At 37.4% G+C, this 21,692-nt stretch overlaps 1 protein-coding gene across 1 annotated transcript in view; it reads left to right on the top strand.

Annotated features, from left to right (window-relative positions):
• Window positions 1–16,445, top strand: part of RAB38 (RAB38, member RAS oncogene family) — a 65,416-nt gene extending 48,971 nt beyond the window's left edge. Inside the window, exon 3 of the mRNA XM_008071633.1 lies at window positions 15,554–16,445. Within this exon, the coding sequence (XP_008069824.1) occupies window positions 15,554–15,706 (153 nt within the window). The 3' untranslated portion in view covers window positions 15,707–16,445. The remainder of the gene's footprint in view (window positions 1–15,553) is intronic.
• The last annotated feature ends 5,247 nt before the right edge of the window (window positions 16,446–21,692 follow it).

Here is a 21,692-nt window from a genome sequence, read left to right as displayed (position 1 = left end):
CTCCAAAGCTCTTTATCTTTCTATGACTTGCTGCTGTGTCCTGGGACAATGACTTTCCAGTCTCAGTTCTTATCTTGACACACAGAGATGTCAAAATAAAAATGTTTAATTATGACTAAAAAATTTTAAAACAAGTATATCTGTCCATAGTTAGAACTCAATAAAGATCATTTTAAGTTATATTGAATAAGCCTGGAAAATCTGTGGCTTAGTAGTTTATCCTATATATGTTTTGCTCTCCTCATCTATAAAATAGGGTTCAGAGGATTAAGATGACTGACACGAGGCAGCTAGAGTGAGTTTCTTCTACAGAGTAAACCAAGATAAAGAGAGTTTCCTCAGCACCCAGAGAGGAATGGATCCAGCCACACAACCCATGAGTCTTCAAAAGAGTGATAATAACCACTTAGAGCAAAGAAGAAGAAAAACATCCACTGACCTGGGCTGGAACTGGCTGGACCAACATGTTGCCTTCCCCAACATAGTCCACCACAGCCTCTGGACACAGTAGAGAAGGTGAGTGAGGGGAATTCAGGAGTTCTGTGCTCCTTGCCATGAACTTGGAGGGCTCCCTGAACTTTGTGGGACCCCAGTCCCTCGTGGTAAACTGCCTACCACACAGCAGTGCTCTGCTGTAGAGTAGTGCTGGAAAACAAAGCCTTGAACAGTGTCAGCTGCCATTTTACAGGAACTCAACCGTTGCAGGGTTGAGCAGTTGCTTTCCAGACACCTTGGGAGGGAACAAGCCCCAAGAGCAAACAGTTTCTGGCTGAGCAGGTTGCCTGAGAACATCTGAGGCCCTGAGGCCCACTGCACCTTGACATTCAGATTGTAGATTGCCTGAGGCCAAGGTGGGAGCCTGGTGGGATGCATTACCATAGCAACCTCTCACTCCCCTTGTGAACTCTTCTGTGCCTGCTCTGCATAATAGCATTTCTCCAGTAGCCTTGAACTTTTTCCTAATCCCCACTGGAGCAGCTAAAAGAGCACATATATGGGGTGCTTAGCCCCTTTCTCTGCACTGTCCTTATTGGCTAAAAACAGACAGAAAACTGGGGAAATCACCAGAGCCACCCTTGATCTAGGCTGGCTGGGCATTTCCTTGGAGCAATACTCACCAAGGAGAAATGTTATAGCCAGAGTTTCTCCCACAAGTGCCACCTCCTGGACAGAGGCCGACAGGACAGCACAAAATATCAGATATACTATCTCTGCTTTGGGGAAGGCCTGATCCCAAATGCCAGCTAACAACACTTTTCAAGCAACTCTGGCCATAGCAGGTACACAGCATAGGGCTGCCACATTTGGCAACTGAGAAACTCACCACACCAAGGGTATAAATAACCCAAAGAACCCTACAGTGCTTATGTCAGCCACCTGCCAACCTCAAACAAGAATAAATTATGTACCCAAATGAGAAGGAAACAGAAAAATAATGCTGAAAATATGAAAAAGAATTCTTCAATGCTCCTGAAGATCACACTAACTCTTCAGTGAACCTTAACCAAAATGAAATTTTGAAATTCCAGACATAGAATTCAAAAAGATGGTGATAAAACTGGCAAATGAACTTCAGAGAAAATTAAAAGCTAATATAAAGAAATTTAAAAAAAAAACTATTTAGGACATGGATGAAAAATTCCTCAAAGACTTTAGAGTCTATACTGCTCAGCGATCTATCACAGAAACAAAGAACTGAGTAACATATGTTCTCACTTATAAGTGAAACCTGACATTGATTATAAAATATAAGAAAAGAATTGACAGTAGTAGGACACTGCCGGGGGAGGGGGGGCACATAACATCAATAAGGACACCTGATCTCAAATCAAGCAAGGTGGGGACCAAAGGGAGGCCCAAACTTTACCTGTATAATGACCATTTATCTACCTAATCTTGAATTGTACTCCACATCTTTAAAACAATTTTAAAAAAAATTAAAAAAAGAAGAATTCTCCAAAGACACAGACACCTTAAAAAAATTCCAGAAATTCTTTAATTGAAAGAAGCATTTAGAGAAGTATAAAATGCAGTGGAAAGTTTTAAAAGTAGACTAGAACAGGCAGAAGGAAGGATCTCAGAACTTGAAGACAAGGCTTTTGAATTGACCCAAATCAGACAACTATAAAGAAAAAAGAATCAAGAGAATAGAACAAAGTCTCTAAGAAATGTGAAATTCCATAAAACATCTAAACCTGAGAATTAAAGATATTCCTGAGGAAGAAGAGAAAGCAACAGGTTTGGAAAAGCTATTTGAGGGAATCATGAAGGAAAATTTATCTGGCATTGCCAGTGATCTAAACATCCATATACAAAAAGCCCCCAAAATTCCCAGAATATTAATTGCAAAAAGACCATCCACAAGCCATATAGTAATCCAGCTATGCAAAGTCATGTGAAGGAAAGAATTTTAAGAATAGTGAGAAAAAGCATCAAATAACTTACTAAGGAAAATCTATCAGACTAACAACAGGCCTCTCAGAAGAAACCCTACAAGCCAGAAGGGATTGGGGACACAACTTCAATCTCCTCAAATAGAATGACTGTCAGCCAAGGATTTTGTATCCTACAAAACTAAGTTTCATAAATGAAGGAGAAATGAAATCTTTCACAGACACTAAGATAATTTGTCATCCCTTGACCACCTTTACAAGAAATGCTCAAAGGAGTTCTAAATACTGAAACAAAAGTTTGAAATACACCAGTAGAAAAATTCTAAAAATCTTAAAGTTCACAGGCTTAATGAAGCACTAACACAATAGATATAACAAAGCAAGCAGATAACAACCAGTATGAGGAATAGAATGCATTGCATATCATTATTAACTCTCAACATAAATGGTCTTAATGGCCCACTAAAAAGATTTAGACAGGCAGGATGGATTAAAAAAAAAAATCGAGTGTCTGCTGACTTCAAGAGTTTGATTTAACTCAAAAAGACTTCTATAGACTCAAATTAAAGGAGTGGTGAAAAATATTCCATGCGAATGAAAGCCAAAATCAAGCCATTCTCATATCTGAAAAAAACAGATTTTAAATTAACAACAGCAAAAAAAAAAAAGGACAATGATAGTTATTATATAATGATAAAGGGAGCAGTTCAATGAGAAGTCATAGATTTTAAAATATAAATTCACCTAACACCAGAGCCCTCAACTTTATTAAACAATTTTTATTAGACCTAAAATAAAGAAATATACTGGGATACAATAATAGGGAAGATTTCAATACTCCATTAACAGCAATAAACAGATAATCAAGATGGAAAGTCAACAAAGAATCATAGGAGTTAAACAGGACTCTAGAGAAAATGGAACTAACTGACATCTACAGAACATTCTATCTCAAAATTACAGAGTTTACATTTTCTCATCAGTATATGGAGGATTCTCCAAGATAGACCATATAATAGTCCACAAACCAAATCTCAATAAATCCAAAAAATCAAAATCATATTAAGCACCATCTCAAATCACAGTGGAATAAAATTAAAAATTAATTACAAGAAGAACTTGTGAAATCAAACAAAGATATAGAAATTAAATATTTTGCTCCCAAATGATCCTTGGTCAATAATAAAATCAAGATGAAAATTTTAAAAATTCCTTGAAGCAAATGACTACAAGGAAATAAGTTATCAAAACCTCTGGGACACAACCAAAATTGTGTTCAGAGAAAATTTATAGTGTTTAAGGCTTACATTAATAAGACTTTTAAAATCACATATTGACAAATTAACATCACAACTCAAGGAATTAGAAAAATATGAAGAAATCAAACCCAAAGCTAGCAGAAGAAAAAACATAACAAAGATCGGAACAGAACTAAATGAAATTGAAAGTTAAAAAAAAATACAGAGGCTCAGTGAAATAAAACGTTGATTCTTTAAAAGATAAATAATATAGATAGACCTTAGCTAGATTAATCAAGAAATGAAGAGAGAGGACTTAATTAACTCAATCAGAAATAAAAAGGAGACATTACAACAGAAATTTAAAGATCATTCAAGACTATTTTGGGCACCTCTATGCACACAAACTAGACAATCTATAGGATATGGATAAATTCTTGGAAATATGCATTTCCCCACTGTTGACTCAGGAAGAAATAGAAACCCTGAACAGACTAATAATGAGTAACAAGATTGAAACAGTAATTAGAAGTCTCCCAGTAACCACCAAAAAGCTCAGAACCTGATGAACCACAGCTAAATTCTACCAGACCTTCAAAGAAGAACTGATACCAATTTTACTGAAACTATTCTATAAGATTGAATATGAGGGAATCCTTCGTAACTCATTTTATGAGGCCAATATTTTTATGACCGAGTAAACGAGAAGAAGTCACGCCTGTAAACTGAGTTTAATTAATTAGAGTCTTTTATTAACACGTGGGTCAAGAGTAGGCAAATGCCAGAAAAACTCTTGACAAATTGGTATTGTTTGTGACAAGTTTTTATAGGTAAACTTTGCAGTATTGGCTACATAGCAACTTAGTGACCATAGCAACTATAAACTAACAACTTGGCAACCAAAATGGAAACTTTTGAAGGTTAGGGAACTTTTTGATTAATTTCATGTCCTAGGTATAGCCAGTGTCCAGAAAGTCCCTGGAGTTCTGCCATTAAGATATAGTTTAAGGTAGTTACATAGAGACAAAGAAGAAAAATCATTATACAATGGCGTTACCTTGGTTAGGTCATTAACAGAATATAAGAACAAACTATGAAAATGTCACATTTGATTTCAGTTAACAAAACATACAATCACATGGAACTTATGGTGAAGGAGTTCTGTAACGGTCAGCAGGCAACGAACAGCATAACCTGCCCAAAGGAGACAAAGTTTGGGGTCTTTGGTCATGGGAACGCTACTGTAATCACACATAGGAATTAATTCTTAGGTCAGGCAGGTAACTAAGATGAAAGTTTTAAACAAAATGGAGTAAACTGGTTAATATTATTATTTTGCTAGCAATTTGATTTTATTAACTGGTTTAGCTCATTTTGATATCACTTTGGTACCTAAAGCAGGAAAAGACACAACAAAAAAGGAAAACTACAGACCAATATTCCGTATGAACATAGATGCAAAAAATCCTCAAGAAAATATTAGCAGACTGAATTCAATAGTACATGAAAAATATACCATGTGCTATGGGTTTACTATGACCAAGTGGGTTGTATCCCTGGGATGCAAGGGTAGTTCAACATATGCAAGTTGATAAACATGATCCACTACATAAACAATTAAAAAACAAAAATCATGTGATCATTCAATAGACACAGGGAAAGCATTTGGTAAAATCCAGCATCCCTTTATGATAAAAGCCCTTAGCAAGATAGGCATAGAGGGATCATTCCTCAGAAATAATAAAAACTATATACAAGAAATCCACATCCAATGTCATCTTGGACAGAGAAAAATTGAACACATTCTCAGAACTGGAACAAGGCAAGGATGCCCATTTCACAAAACCCTACTATTCAGCATAGTCCAGGAAGTCCTAGCCAGAGCAATCAGGCAAGGCAAAGAAATAATGGGTATCCAAATTTGAAAAGAGGAAATCAAGCTATCTCTGTATGTTGATGAGATTATCTTATACCATAAGTACCCTAAAGACTACTCAAAAAGATTCCTTGACTTGACAAATGAATTTGGTAAAGTTTCAGGATACAAAATCACCACACATGAATCAGTAGCATTGCTATACACTAATAGCAACCAAGCTGAGAATCAAATCAATAATTCGATTCCATTTGCAATAGTAACCAAAAAGTCAAAATATCTAGGATATATATAACCAAGGAGGCAAACAATCTCTACAAAGAGAACAACAAACCTCTGATGAAAGAAATTGCAGAGGACACAAACAAATGGAGAAACATTGCAAGTTCATGGATAATAAGACTCAACATTATTAAAATGACCATATTACCCAAAGTACTATATAGATTAAGTGCAAACCCTATCAAACTTCCAATGTCATTTTTCACAGAATTTGAAAAAAAAAAAAAAAAGAAATCCTGAAATTCATATGCAAACAAAAAAGAGCCAGAATAGTCAAAGCCATCCTAAGCCAAAAGAACAAAGCTGGAGACATCACAATACCTGACTTCAAATTATATTACAAGGTTGTAGTTATCAAAACAGCATGGCCCAAGAGCAGACACATGGACCAATGGAACAGACTAGAGAATCCAGTAATAAACCTAAATACCTACGACCAACTGATCTTTGACAAAACAGACAAAAATATACACTGGTTAAAAAGAAAAAAAAAAGAATAGGAAAAAAAAAACCCTATTCAACAAACTAGATAACAACAATTTTCCCAAGCTTGGAAAATTGGATAGCAGTACGCAGAAAAAAGGAACTTGATTACTATCTCTCTTCAAATACAAAAATTAACTCAAGATGGATTCAAAACTTAAACATCAGACCTGCAACCATAAAATTCCTAGGAGAAAACCTAGAAAAAGCTCTATGGACATCAGCCTAGGCTAAAATTCCAAAAGCAAATGAAACTAAAACAAAAATCAGTAGGTGGGACTTACACTAAAAAGCTTCTGCACAGCAAAAGAAACAATCAACAGATAAAATAGGCAACTTACAGAATGGGAGAAGATACTCACAAACTGTACATCTGACAAAGGAGTAATATTCAGAATCTACAAAGAATTCAAACAAATTAGTGAGAAAAAAGCAAAAAACCCCATTGAAAAGTGGGCAAATGACATGATCAGACATCTCTCAAAAGAAGACATGCAAATGACCAGCAAACATATGAAAAAGTTCTAAACATCACTCATAATCAGGGAAATGAAAATTAAAGCCACATTGACATACCACTTTACACCAGTCAAATGGTCATTATTATTATTTTTTTTTACATGATGCTGGCATTGATGTACAGAAGTGGGAACGCTTATACACTGTTGTTGGAAATATAAATTAGTACAACTTCTATGGAGAGCAGTATGGAACTTACTCAAATAACTAAAAGTAGATCTAACATTTGATCTAGCAATCTTACTACTAGATATATAACCTAAGGAACACGGTTCATTGCATAAAAAAGATACCTGTACCCGCATGTTCATCACAGCACAATTCATAGTTGCAAAGATGTGGAATTAACCTAAATGTCCATCGACCAACCAGTGGATAATGGAAATGTGGTATATATACACCATGGAATACTATGCAGCCATACAAAAGGATGAAATCATGTCCTTTGCAGCAACATGGATGGAGCTGCAGATCATCATTCTAAGTGATCTGACTCGATAACAGAAAACCAAACACCACATGTTCTCACTCATATGTGGGAGCTTAATAGTCACAAAGGTGGAAATAATAGACTCTGGAGACACCAATAAAGGAAAAGGAGAAAGGGTGATTATGGTTCAGAAACTACATATAGGGCACAATGTTCACTATCTGGGGAATGGGCTATCTGAAACCCAATTCCCACCAGTATATAATCCATGTAATGAATACGCAGGTGTACCTCTTGAATATAAAATTAAAAGGAAAGAGAGAGAAATAAAATAAAATAGTGGTCATAGTATATACAACTTTCAGGATGTGCTAAGCATTAAATGAAATGCTGCATGTAGCCTACATGGTGCAGTGCCTGAGTAAGTGTTCGATATTAAGTGTTCAATGAGTGTTAACAATTATCACTATTAATTTGTGTCTGGTGGGCTATTTATATTTTCAAGCAGATAAATAAGAGAGTATTTTAACTGAGGACTGCTATTCTTCCTAAATGGGGTTTAAGTGTGGCTAAATAATAGTTTTTATGCTTATGTTTATTGTTCTCTTTTCAAGACCAATTATTGGGTGCTCTAGTGATGTTTCAGTAGAAGACTCACATTGAGGGCAACTGAAAACTTAACTAAATTGAAAACAAGATGCCAAAATATATGCATGCTTTGATTTTTGGTAATCATTAATGGTCACATATTACACATTGGATTTGGTAAAGGTAGCTCAGGAGTGGTAAAATATAGAAAAGACTCGAGAACTGTGTCTGCCTAGTACTAGGGTTGTAGGATCAGGTAGAAAAGAAGCAGGAATGGTAACTTCAGAATTTTGGGCACTAAGAATTTAACAGAAATGAGTAAGGTTGGTGGTAAATTAGAGAGTACACATTGCATCATTTAATGATATCTAAAATTAAAAATCATTAAATAATTAATTAATAACTGTAGGCTAAACATAACACATTGCTGACTGCTCATTCATAATTTCTGAGATTTAGAAAGAAAGCAGTAGCTAAACATTTAGGAGACTTTCCTCCCTCTTCCTTGAACAGTAATGGAGAAGAATGGGTTAAGATCAAGGGCGCCGGGTTTTAGTCTGGTTCTGCCATTTGACAGCCTTAAACATTTCAGGGGTTGTATAAGGAATGGCTGAGTAGAACAGGAAAATTGCATGCTGGAAGTTTGAGTTGTGGACTTTGTGACCCTGGGAAGGTTGTTTAACGTCTATGTACCTCAGTTTCCTCACTGGGTTTTTGTGAGGATTAACATAGTACAGGTAAAATACGTATATGTTACCTGGCTTATAATAAGTTATTCATAGGTATCAGCTTCTTTGGTAATGCAATTGTTTAGAGACCTCTTTATGGACTAGGTACCGTGCTGGGATCTTGGAACACAAATATAAGATAGAATCATCTTCAAGGACATAGACAACAGGCAATTTGGATATAGTTGTATCAATGGAAGTGGGTACAAAGTGCCAGGGAACACTGAAAATATGTTTCACAGTACTGAGAGAAGTCTTCTTAGAAGAGATACTATTTCTAGAGACAAGGAGATGTTCAGGCAACAAGACTAAGGGGTGAGGTAAATTCTAGCATCTTCTCTGTGAGATGTGGTAACCTGTGTGATGCTAGGCAAGCCATTTTTCCTCTCTTTGCCTTAATTTCCTGATGTGTCAAAGAGACCAGGTTGAATTATAGATGCCTAATTTTCCTTCCTTTTTAGTATTTAGTGATTCTCTGTGAGCTTGAGGGTGTTTCATGGCTGAAACAGCTCTGGAACTACACAAAAGAGAGGCAAGAAAGATTGAAATAGACTCTGATATCTAAAGAATAAAGGTTAAGGACTGAGGCAAGGCTGTAGTGGGAATGAAGGAAAGACTGTCAGAGGGACAAAATCTCTGGAGCTGACTTTATTTGTGAACTCTGTTTACCCCATTTCTCCATGTTGGCAATGAGTGACTGACGTACGCTAAAATTAGTGATGACATGGCTCAATCTGTCTTTCCCAGTGCCTGTTAGACTAAAGCCTGGTAACTTTTCGACAATAGGACATCATTAAGACTTGGTTTCTCTGCACCACACTCTCTCTGTGAGCCTTTCCTTCAAGGAGATAGCATGGCAAAATGTAAAACCATGGACTTTGGATCCAGATAGACATTGGCTTGCACACTAGTGAAATACTGGCCGTGCACTCTAATAAAACAGCGAGGAGAAGAAAAAGAAAATGTAGGAGCTTTGAGGATAGGGGTTTGAAGCCAGATTCTGACCCTTACTATCCCTGAGAACGTGTGTTCATCCTTCAGTTTTGCTAAAATTTACTCTCTTCATCTGTGAAAGGAGGGCAGTAGCTCCCAGCTCAGCATTATTGCGGAGATTAAGTGAAATGCCACAGTCTGAGAACAATGTTTGAGACCTAGGGCACAATTTAGGGGAGCCCCAGCAGAAGCTCCCGATTGCAGTGGAAGGAAGCAGGAAATGGGCAGATCAGTGATATTAGGGATGGGGGTGGACAGAAGTGCTTAGCAGACAAAACTGCAGGTGTCCACTGCGCTAACACCCATGCTAGGTATTAACTAAGGTAAGCAGCTAACAGAATGTTTCACACTTAAGTGCTCAATAAGTAAGTGCTGAATCTTCTCTGAGAAAAGATATTTAAACCCCCATTCTGTGTAATACTTTTTACATTGGTGTTATTAACCAGCAGGCCATCTGCTCTAATTAAAATTTCACAGGGCTGAGGAATTTAGTGCACTAACCTTGGAGCCTTGAGTACAGTTGGTGTTTTGTTTGAGGTTGATGCATTTGGAAAGATTACGGGAGGATGAATTCTTTGCCAGTTTCTAACTAGGCAGATGTGAAGCTTTTCTGCTAGTATTTTACTTTTTTTTCACTGTCTGGTGCTGGGGGAAGGTCAAAGATTAAATAATTTGCCACCAGACAGATGTTCTGACGAGCTAATTAAAAATTGACAAGTACCCCCGACGTCCAATGGTTAGAATTATATGTCTTCCTCCCCCAAAAGATCATAATTACCACAACTTAGAATCATTGTATTAAATTATGTTCCCACAACGTCCACAATTGGAATGAAAAAGAAAATGCTTTCAAAAATACAAATAATTATATGAATGTGTCTCAAAATTGGTTGTGCATTTTAAATAATTGGAAAATCTTTTTAAACATGTCTTTATTGGGGCCCCATGTGAGACCAATTAGATCAATGTCTGGAAGGAAGGCCCTGGTAATATAATTTTTTTAGCTCTGCAAGTGATATGAATATACAGCCAGGATTGAGAAATACTGATTTATAAACAAAATTATGTTGATATCTGTTTTAATCCCGGGAGATATTGTAATGTAATGTGCGGGAGCAGGATGGAAATTTGAATTGTGCCCGTCTTGCCTGAAATGACAGAGTAGCCAAGATCATGTTCTGCTCAGAGTAAGTTACTTAACCTTGTTTTTTCTTGCTTCCTTTCTTTTAAAAAATATGGCTATTAGCTCTATCATAGGTTTCTGTGAGGACTGGATGCGTTTATGAATAAAGTACCTATTTAGTTCTGGTAGTTACTACCATTTGTTTTTATTAAAATGTTACTTTAAAAATTTTGAAACCTGTTCCTCAGGGCTGCTTATCAATATCAATGAAAATATTGGGAGCAGTGGCACAAAGATGAGCACGCATCAACCTAAAGCAGTCAGCAAAATAGACCATATTTTCTTATTGCAGATATGTAAATGAATTGCAGATCCAGGCCAAATGTGTGTGTCTTGGAAGTTATAGAGTATTTACTCTTCCTTTCTTGTAAAAGATGTTCCTGGGATGTTTACTTTGGGGGAATTGAGATAAGCGTCTGACTTCAAGCTTGTGTTTTAAATACTATGCACCTCGCTGCTGTGTAGATATTAGTATTCATTTTTCTCTCTGAGTCCACAACTGGCCCCAGCACTTACTGCTGTGTGACTTGAGGCCAGCCACTTACCCTTTCTCATTATTAGTTTCCTCAGCTGTAAAATGAAGTAATCGAAATAGTAGACACACATTATTTGTTCTTTAGATGATTAAATTGCATAAGGAAGATATACAGATAACATTTTTTCTTTCATTGTCAGATGGATCATGTGCCAGTGTCATAACAAGGTTTGAGTGTGGCACATGTCACACATGTGTAATACCCAATCATCATTCTTACGAACTACAAATGGATCAAAAACATTTTTTGAATATGTACTCTCTGCCCTTCACCATTCTAGGTAGTTCACATGTTCCAAGCGTTAGGATGTATTCACTTACAATAATCTGTGAGGTAAATTTTTTAATCTTCCTTTTACAGATAAGAAAACTGAGGCACAGAGTGGTTAAAGTAATTTTTACAAGGTCATACAACCAGAAAGTAAGGAACTACGATGAGGGTTTATCTCCAGGCCTGTGCTTAAAGTCTGTACCCCTTGCCTTTTTATAGTATGCATGTGGTGAATATAGTGGTAAATAATAGCATTTGCTCTTCTCTCTTGCTTTCTTTTAAAATTTCTAATCTGAACTAAGTATGCCATTTTAACCAGCACCCTGATTTATAGGATAGGCATTCACTAAATACTTACTGATAGATCAATTGTTAAAACAAAACTCTAAGGGTCTATATAGTCCTGCCTACTAGTGGATTTTTATAGAACTGTGTTTATTGACATTCACCTCAATGACTCTACTTGGCCAACTTAGTATTCAAGGTTTTACAATGACCTGGTCCCTGTATTTCCTTTCCAGTCTTTTTATGTGTTTGCTATTTACACAAACCTTGCTAGTGTGTAAGCTCAGTCAGAAATAAGACTTATTTTATCATTTTTGTTTTTTATGCTTTGTTTTTACTGGTAATCTAAATATTAACTGGATGAATAAGTGTAACTCAGTTACCAACTGTTACTCTGTTCATATATGCAGTCTAAAAGCAGATACTGCCACTCTTTGGTTCTGCCTATTTCCTTTGTCTTGAACCCTGTCCTCCGTGGTCTTACGTCCTATGCCTGACATCATCCAGCCTTAACTTGGTGTGTCAAACTTCACAAAAATTTCACCAGCATCATCTTATTTTTTACTAAAATAATTCTGCTAGGCTGTCACTAATTGGGCTTAGATTTTAGTTATTTTTCTCATAATGGTGATATATTTTCATTGACTTGCCCACACTAGCCTTTGACACTTATTAGTAGATTTTATCAACTTGTACATTAGTGAAAGAAAACTCTATTTAACTGGCATGTTAATATATGAGTGGAGGTTTAAAAAAATACTACTGGCAAATCTAACTTACAATGTGTGTAAAGGAGGACCTTTTTTAATGTTTAAAACTTGATTTTTCTGTCATATAAATATTTTTTTATTATATGAAAGAGAAAATAAGATTTATTTAGAAGTTTTTATTATATGAAAGAGAAAATAAGATTTCCTTAGTACCTACTAGATCTAACACGAAAGAAATAACTTTTACTTCTTAATGTACTTAAAAACATTCTTGAAAAAGAATATAGCTCAGCAAAAGCCAGGCTTTAATGTCAGAAAGACCCAAGGATAAGTTCTGGCCTTCTAACCCTCACCTCTCTATACTTACATGTCCTTATCTGCAGTCATATATGATATATCACGTTTGGTATCTGGGGTGGAATTTTGTTGCCTCCTTCCCCAATACACAAACAATAGCCAATGGGAATCCAAGTATTGACTTATTAACTGCTGGGGTAAGTACCTTAAAACTACTTGAATAGAGGTCTTCTTTATTGAGATGTGCTGGCCCATAAGACCAAGGCCTGGAAGGCTAAGTGAGGCTACCCATCCCCACCTTCCTGAATACGAGACAGTGAAGGACCATTGAGTAGGCACATAAGCAAGTCATATAAGCAAGCTGCTGGATGCAGGAGCAAAATCTTGGGCTGGATCTGTCCAAGAGAACCAGGCCCTTCCTAGGTCAGATGATTGCCTGGGAGCAGGTAGTTGAAGTGTGACCCCTGGGCATGCCACTAGGAAGAGGAAGTGTGTCAGAAGGCATGCCAAGCATGGACAGTGATTTTAAGGCACAGCAATCGCCCAGCAGGGTATAGGACAGAAGTATTGCTGTTCTCTACGGACTGGGCCTCTATAGAATAAGGCTGATAAGTGAACTGAAGGAAAAAATGTCACTGCCATGCCCTATCTCAACAATAACAACAAAACCCAAAAGGACAAAAAACTACTGTAATCCTCAACTTCTAGGGTTTTAAACGTGATTAAATAAAATTTTGTATATAAAGTCCCAAGTTCGCATTGTGAAAGCCCCAATATCTACTGAATATACTCTGTCAAGAGAAGCAAATTGTTATTAGGTAAGTGCTATCATCAAGACGATTTTATAGTTGAGGAAAGGGAGGCTCATAGACGTAAATACTAGTCTGGTATAAAAACCAATAGCAACAATAACATAACAAATAAGCAATAAAGCAACAAGACTGCTACCCTATGTTTTGGATTTTATAAACCTCAGAAGCATTTTCACTGAGACTTTTTAGAGGGGTAATAAATTATCAGGCTATTGTCTGGAACTCCAATGTTACCTTAAGCTTTCATAGCTGGTGAACTCAGGGTCAGGACTGAAGAGTGGGGAGCATGTGCATAAATATTTATAGCTAGCCGGGCTCGGTGGCTCAGCCTGTAATCCCACGCCTTTGGGAGGCTGAGGTGAGTGGATTGCCTGAGCCCGCGGGTTCGAGACCCGCCTGGGCAACTTGGCGAGACCACATCTCTACAATAAATAAACAATTAGCTGGGCGTGGTAGCGCGCGCCTGTAGTTCCAGCTACTTGGAAGGCTGAGGCGGAAGAATCACCGGAGCCCAGCAGGTCTTGGCTGCAGTGGCCGGGAGTGGCCACTGCATTCCAGTGTGGGTGACAGAGTGAGACTCCAACTCAAAAAATAAATAAAATAAAATATTTATAGCTAATGGCATTAGCTATGGATGCCATTTGGAAATCATGACTACCTCTTACATTTTTCATGTAATATGACTTGATACAAAGATTTTTAAATACATCAACAACTTAACATACATACAGAAATCAGGGGAATTAGATCTACTTCAAATTGGACAAGATCGTTTAGTAAAACAATTTGACAAGAAGAAAGTCTCTTTACATGAAATTTGAGAAAACACATATAGAAAAGTTCTACAAATTGTGACTAAAATTAACTTAACTTTAACTTTATTGGAGACCTTCACTTAATCACTTTTTACCTGGGCAAAGATATTTTTAGTACATTGGTAGTATATATTCTGTATTTCTCAGTTTTTGACTAGAAAAAAGGGATAATTTAACCTATGGTAATTGAATACATATTTTAGATTCAAATGTTTATATTTTCTTTAAATTAAAGTTGGCTTCATTCCTGAAACTAAACTCATATTTCTTATTTCCCTTTTTCTTTCAAAAAGGGACACCCATCTGGAGTGTCTAGATATAGCCACAGTAATGAAAAACCTCAAATATCAGTGACTTAAGGAAAGTCATGATTCTCATTCATGTTGCACATATCACCATGGGCTGTTGGGGATACTTGCCTCTACTTCATTCTCACTCATAGATCTTATCCAAGAGAATTTCCATCTCTGTGCTTCCATGAGAAGAAACAGAGAAAATATACGGGAAACTGAGAACTGACTCTTAACCTTCCTATACCAAAGTGGCACACATCACTTCTCCTCACTTTCATTGACCAACAAAATATGCCCATGCCTAACTTTAAAGAGGTCAGACCAGTGCACTCCCCCCGATTTGAGTGGAGGGCAGAGAGCCAGAAATATTTGTGAAAACATTAATGAATACTACAAAGTGTCTTATAATTCCTATTTCATATCAAGGTCACAAAAGTAGTATGTGGCAGAGGGCAATTATAAATCTAATTTAGATTGAAGATATGTGTCTTCTACAGTGTTACACTATAGTGCAATAGTGTGTGAATTTTTTTTAAATGCCCTCTAATTTAAATTTAACCTACTAAATGAATCCTCCAAGCGCTATTTCTTCTATATGACAAAACAAAATAAATATTTTTACTTCTGTGAGGGACCAAAAAGTATCATTTTTGAAGGAAATAATGAGAGTGAGGGGAACAGGGAGAGGATGCATGGATAGTGTATAGGAAGGGATTTTTAAATGAATTGCCAAAAGTACCGCCCTTTCATCACATAGAGGTCTCTGCTCCAGCGTTATTTTAAAATATTGAGTTAGAAAACTGTTTTATTTTTTCCCCTTAGGAAAACATCAACATTGATGAAGCCTCTAGATGCCTGGTGAAACACATACTCGCAAACGAGTGTGACCTAATGGAATCCATTGAGCCGGATGTTGTGAAGCCTCACCTCACGTCGTCCAAGGTTGTCAGCTGCTCCGGCTGTGCCAAGTCCTAGTAGGCTCCTCTGCTGGCGTATGATAGGAGTAATCCCATCATCTCATGAATTGTGCCTCCATTTTTACCATTTTGGGTAAATGTCAGGAGAGAGAAACACATGTGGCAAGCCAAAGATCTATACATGTATGTTTTTCTATAAGAGAAAAATAGCAAATGTGCTTTTTATGCTTTTCCCACCATCAGCAGTGTTTACAAGCTTTTTAAAAAATATATATATATATTTAATCTGTTTCAAACTTGCATCATGTCATTGACCAAAATTCTGCAGGACCAGAGTCAGCCCTGTTGTTTGCTTCTTTCAATTAGCAAAGACATCAGGTATTAAAGAGAAGGTGGAGAAGAACAAACTAGTCGAAAATTAAGCATTGGCTTTCGCCTTGCTGTGGTGTCTTTGTCCAGATTTCAAGATATTCTCTGATGGTCTGACAGGCCTATCAAGTAGACATGCTATTTTCTCCCGAGATGATCTCCATTCTTGGCAGACTTGAGTTACTTCTGACTTAGTTCTCCAGAGTCATGCACATAGGCTTTCTGTAGTTTGCTGCCTTCCTTGTCACTTGCCATGCGCCGAGTGTTGGTTTAACTGAAAAAAGTATGAAAAGACCTGCCCCTGTGTGTGCCTTTTTTGTTAGCTTTCCTCTGACTCAAGCTGTGGGACTCTTCTGTACCTGTAATATATATTATATATGTATTTTCATAAGTGAACAATAAAACATTAAAAGATGCTGTTTTCCTATGTATAAAAGTACTTTAAGTTCCTTAGTATTGTGAACTTTTATTTTGTTTGACAGTGTAACCATGGTTCTCGAGATCTGTTTCTAAAATTTTATTTCAGAAAGGAGATAAGAAACGAGTACTTAAAGGTACTGTTCGGCACTATTAAAACTGGAATGCACCCATTCCATCTACATGTACTGTTCATATTGACATTTAGGCCAGAAAGTAAGCAGTGTCTACACATTTTCTAGTTAATCAGAGGAATATATGCTCATGTATTCTGTTCAAGAAACGTGCCAGACCAATCAATATAAAAAGAAACTAAAACATACGTTGTGATCCTTGCTTTACACAGCGGCTGTGGTGCTGATATGTGCAGATAGCTGCCATTTTTAAATGTCATTATTTTTCATGTATACTCATACACTCATAGGAGCCTTATTTTTTGTGACAATTTTTTTGGTGTCCTGCCAATATTTTTATGACATTCACTGTTTTCTTAAGTGCTGTCCACAGGCTTTCTATTAAGTGTTTGTAGCCTTCTCCCCTAGGGCATTCTCTGATCTCTGGCACAGTTGGCCTTTGAGGTAGGTAGGCCAGAAGTGCCTGGGAGTTCATTTTCTGAGAGCAGCTCTCAACTACTGATAACAGAGATTGTGGGATAATCACTCAAGTGTTCTTGTTATTCAGGAAGGAAAATTCTAAGGCATGCTCTGTGCAGTCTTTCAGGACCCCAGTGGGATTAAGTTCCTGGTTCTCTCAGGGGTAACCTTCCCATTTGACCCATTCGTTATTGGCTTCCTTTGCTTCCCCTGCTATTCTACTGGTGCTTCCTGGATTTATTTCCCAATAAATTGTTTTTACTCAAGTTTTTGTCTCAGTGACTTCTTAAAGGAGAACCCAATCTAAGTGAGTTGGGACAGAAGTGATCCTAAGAAGCAGGTTCTTAGTATCAGCTTCTGAAACTGAATCATTCATCACCCAGGTGATAGCAAGGACTCTTGCTGGTGGATAACATCGTGAAGCTGATCTCTGTAAGTCAGTGCACCATAATTACAAAGACTGGCATCAAGTAGATAGGATGTAGATGGATGGAAATGCTACTACTCTTGTGTTTGAAAGATGTGAGATTGCAGAGTTAGTTAATTGCCATAGAAACTCTGAATGAAAATTAAAATTACAGACTCAGATTAGCCAACACTTAATTTAGGAGTCTGTGTGAAAAGTGAAGCACTCCAAGCAACAATCAAAATGACCCTCATTTTCTTCAGTTAAAGGACAGATCATGCTGAAAATCAGGTTCAAGATTTGATTTTAGGAGAGGCAGAGTTGTATAAGAGGCCAGATTCACAGAGCTGCCAAATTTTTTTTTCACTGAAGTTAAGACCCTTATGGGAAAGTAATGGGACCCTAAAATAAAAGATGAGAAATTTGGATAGATGTCCTTAAGTGTCATGATTCTTCTGAAGGTTCTTCTGAAACTCTAGCCTAGAAAAAAGGCCCCTTACTCTTTCCAGTAGGAGAACAGTTAATTGCCTATAAAAGCCCTGCCTCAGTAGGATGTGTTAAGGTGTTGCTTGCCCTTCTCAAGTTCTGCTTCCATTTCTCCTCACTGCTTGTAGACATATAACAAGGGCCAAGTCTTGGCATGACCTGAGTAGAAAAGGATGATGTGTGTTGCAGGGTGAAAGGGATTATTCATCAAATGAACTGCAGAATCTGGCTAATAAATACTAGTACTGCTGGGTTTGGTGACTCAGCCTATAATCCCACGCCTTTGGGAGACTGAGGTGAGTGGATTGCCCGAGCCCACAGGTTCGAGACCCGCCTGGGCAACTTGGTGAGTCCTCATCTCTACAATAAATAAAAAAAAAAAACTAGCCGGGTGTGGTAGTGCGCGCCTGTAGTTCCAGGTACTTGGAAGGCTGAGGTGGAAGGACCGCCGGAGCCCAGCAGGTCGAGGCTGCAGTGGCCGGGAGCGGCCACTGCACTCCAGTCTGGGCGACAGAGTGAGACTCCAACTCAAAAAAAAAAAATACTAGTACTAAACTGGAGAACATTCCAGAGTATTGATCTTGTGATATTGAATATTGGATTGTGGAGGTAAGATCAGATAGTAGATACTCTATAAGGGCTCTCTTTCATGAGTTAATTCTGGCAAGTTCACCTAAAGTTGATGCTAATATGCTCCTGGAGTGGCTTGGCTCCTTGAAGCTTGCAAATGATGTTAGCTTAAAATAAATGATGAGGACATGCCAGAACTACACTGGCAAAATACTGGAGAAGAGATCCAAGGTCTCACAGAATTGGGAATATTAGAATGTGTGTTTATTTTGAAAGGCTAGACAACCTACCAGCTAATTATGTTCCTCAGGAGAGCTCAGAAGACACTCCCTTCACTACAGCAAGAATAAGTGTTCTAAAAATGGGATGCAGCCATCACTGAGCAGCCCAGTGGTGGCTGTTTCCTAATGACCCAGTTTGAGATATTGGAAATGTTTCTGGGTTTTGATGGGAATGGTCCCTTATATGGCTAAAGTTCAAGATGCAGTAGACTATTAAGTGATGTTAGTGTATATGGTATATACAGCAATTATACCATATATGGCTCAACTCCCACTTCTACCTTTTAGTCCTAGCAGTTCAGGTAGAAGTGGGAGTGGAGCGTCTCACTTCACTTTTAATAATCCATTTAAGCATCTCACTTCACTTTTAATAATCACTTCTTGTCACAGCTTCAGGTTTTGCATAATTAGAGGTCGTGATACTTCTACTAGGAGACACAGTGAGTGTTCCACTAAATAAATCTGCAGCTTTGGCTGCTGTTCTATTATTTGGGACTCCTAAGGTCTATAGGTAGGCATCCAAAAAAGGTAGTTACCATACAGCCAGGGGTAGTCCATCCTAATGACCAAGAGGAAACAGGGCTGCTGCTAAATAATGGAGCAGGGAGTAGTGTGTCTGGAATTAATGGGACACGCGAGGGTAACCTCTTGATTCTTCCATGGCTGGTGATACCTGAAAAGGCAATTGCAGCAATAACATCTGAGGACAAATAACCAGGGACTCATACTCTCGAGGATAAATGTCTGAGTTATTGCACCACACAATGAACCTAGACTAGAAGTAGTTTGGTCAAAGGAATGGAAGTGTTAGAAGAAGGAAATGGTGAATATTAATTATGGAATTAATTATGATCTCCAGATGAACTACCACAGTGGAGAATGTAGCTTGTCCCACCAACTCTCTGCTGTTAGTGTTCTCTCTCTCTTTCCTTGGAAGTATTACCAGTGACTTATTTGAAAAACCAGTGAAAGGACAGAGTGAACTTCTTATGCAGCAGGAGTGAGCCTGAGCATGGTAGGTGTAGATGAGAGCAGATAATGGCAGAGGAAATGCCCAAATCCCCCTCAGCATATGACCTTCTATTACAGTTCTCTGCCACTGTACCTAAAAGCTTTCTCTGGATATATGGGGTGTGTTTATCGTGCATACTGGACAGGCCAGACTGACTCAGAGTTAACACAGGAGCAGCCTCATCGAAGACTGATATAAATTGGTAGATATGTACTCCAGCTCCCTCACCCTTCTAGGTGGGATAAATCTGAGACTTACTCTATGCACTCCCTAACAGGTTGCCAGTGGAACTGAGGCAAAGTTTCATATGGCAGTAACTTTATAATCACAACCTGATTTCTTTCTCTTGCCTGTCTCTTCTCAGTTCCCCTAGCCTACTTTCAAGGATTGCCTTCCAATTAGAGATTTTCATTTTATACTTAGCTTCAACTATCAGAGTACCCAGGCAATAACTTTCACTACCATGGAATCTAATCCACTGATTTTCTTTCTAAAGATCTATTGAAATGTGTCTGAGATATATATAAGATTGGAACTAAGTAACTTCTAATCCTCTTTCGCCTCAGAGAATTGTTATATATACAGTCCTCAAAATGCATATGCATTAATTTATTGGTCCCCTCACTCACCCAACAAATATTTATTGAATGATAAATATTGCAATACAAATATTGCCAAAACTTGGGCTAGGCATTGTGGTGGAGATGCAAATGACTAAGTCATGGCCCCACACCTTAAGGTGTTATGATCAATAGGAGACTCAAACATGTAAGCAATTCACGTGTTTTAAGAGAGAAGTCAAACATTCAAACCAAGATATCCCTTCTGAAAACATAATTTATTTCTAAATGTAGGGACTGCAGTTTCAACCAGGCTTAAGGAAATATATCTTCCTACCATTCTCTATCTAGGATACTGGGACCTAGATGCATTCGACTATTTTGTTCTGACAGCTCTTCTTGTTTGGAATATTATTTTTTCTTTGGCCTGGAAATTGACCATCCTTAAGGATCAGCACAATGGCAGAGCCTTATAGCTTTGCCCATTACTCTGGAAAATTTAAATATTTTTCCATGCTGACACAGCTTTTGATTGATTTGATCAACAAATACTCACATGCTTAATTATAGTTATGCATCAACTACTATTTATAGAGGATATTCTGTGGGACATGCAATGATATGCAACTTTATTTTTATTATGTCGTTTAATACCCACAACAAACTTATATAAAAGTACTAATTTACCCATTTTATGTATGAAAAAATTGAGGTACAGAGTCTTTGAACAAATTGCCAAAGTTCACACAGACAGTTGCCAGCTACAAAACAGTTATTCAAACCTAATTTCAAGGCCCATGTTTTTAACCATTATGCTAAACTATCTCCTCTTAGATTTCTGGAGGGGATAATCTGAATGCAGAGCGCAAAATTCAGCACAGGAAACAACAGAGCTTATTATATACCAGGTAATGCTAAACACTTTTTTGGTAACAACTGTGAAAGGTAGTGTTGTTGTGAAATAATGCATATAAAACATAGCATAGTGTCAAAAACATAGCAAATAATCCATAAACATGAACATTATAATACTATTCTGTATGCTTATTTTAAAAACTGAAGTAGTGCAATCAAAGCTATCATAGAAAAATGGTATATGTTTTAGGAGATTTAAAAAAATGGGGACCCCAGAGCAAATCTGTAGAGAAAGTTGATTAGTAGTTGCCTAAGTTTGGAAAGGTTGATGGGTGACCTTTGGGTTTTCTTTTGAAATGACGAAATTGATTCGTTCTAAAATTGATTGTAGTGATAGTTGCACAACTTTGTGACTACGCTAAAATTCATTGAACTGTATACTTTAAATAGGTAAAATCTATGATATGCAAATAAATAATAATGCTGTGGCAGGAA

The sequence above is a fragment of the Carlito syrichta genome, unplaced genomic scaffold (genome assembly GCF_000164805.1).
Source record: "Carlito syrichta isolate Samal-C Ts95f unplaced genomic scaffold, Tarsius_syrichta-2.0.1 Scaffold113530, whole genome shotgun sequence".
Lineage (NCBI taxonomy): Eukaryota > Metazoa > Chordata > Mammalia > Primates > Tarsiidae > Carlito > Carlito syrichta.
The sequence above is the reverse complement of the archived record's forward strand: the minus strand, read 5'-3'. Positions and strand labels throughout refer to the sequence as shown.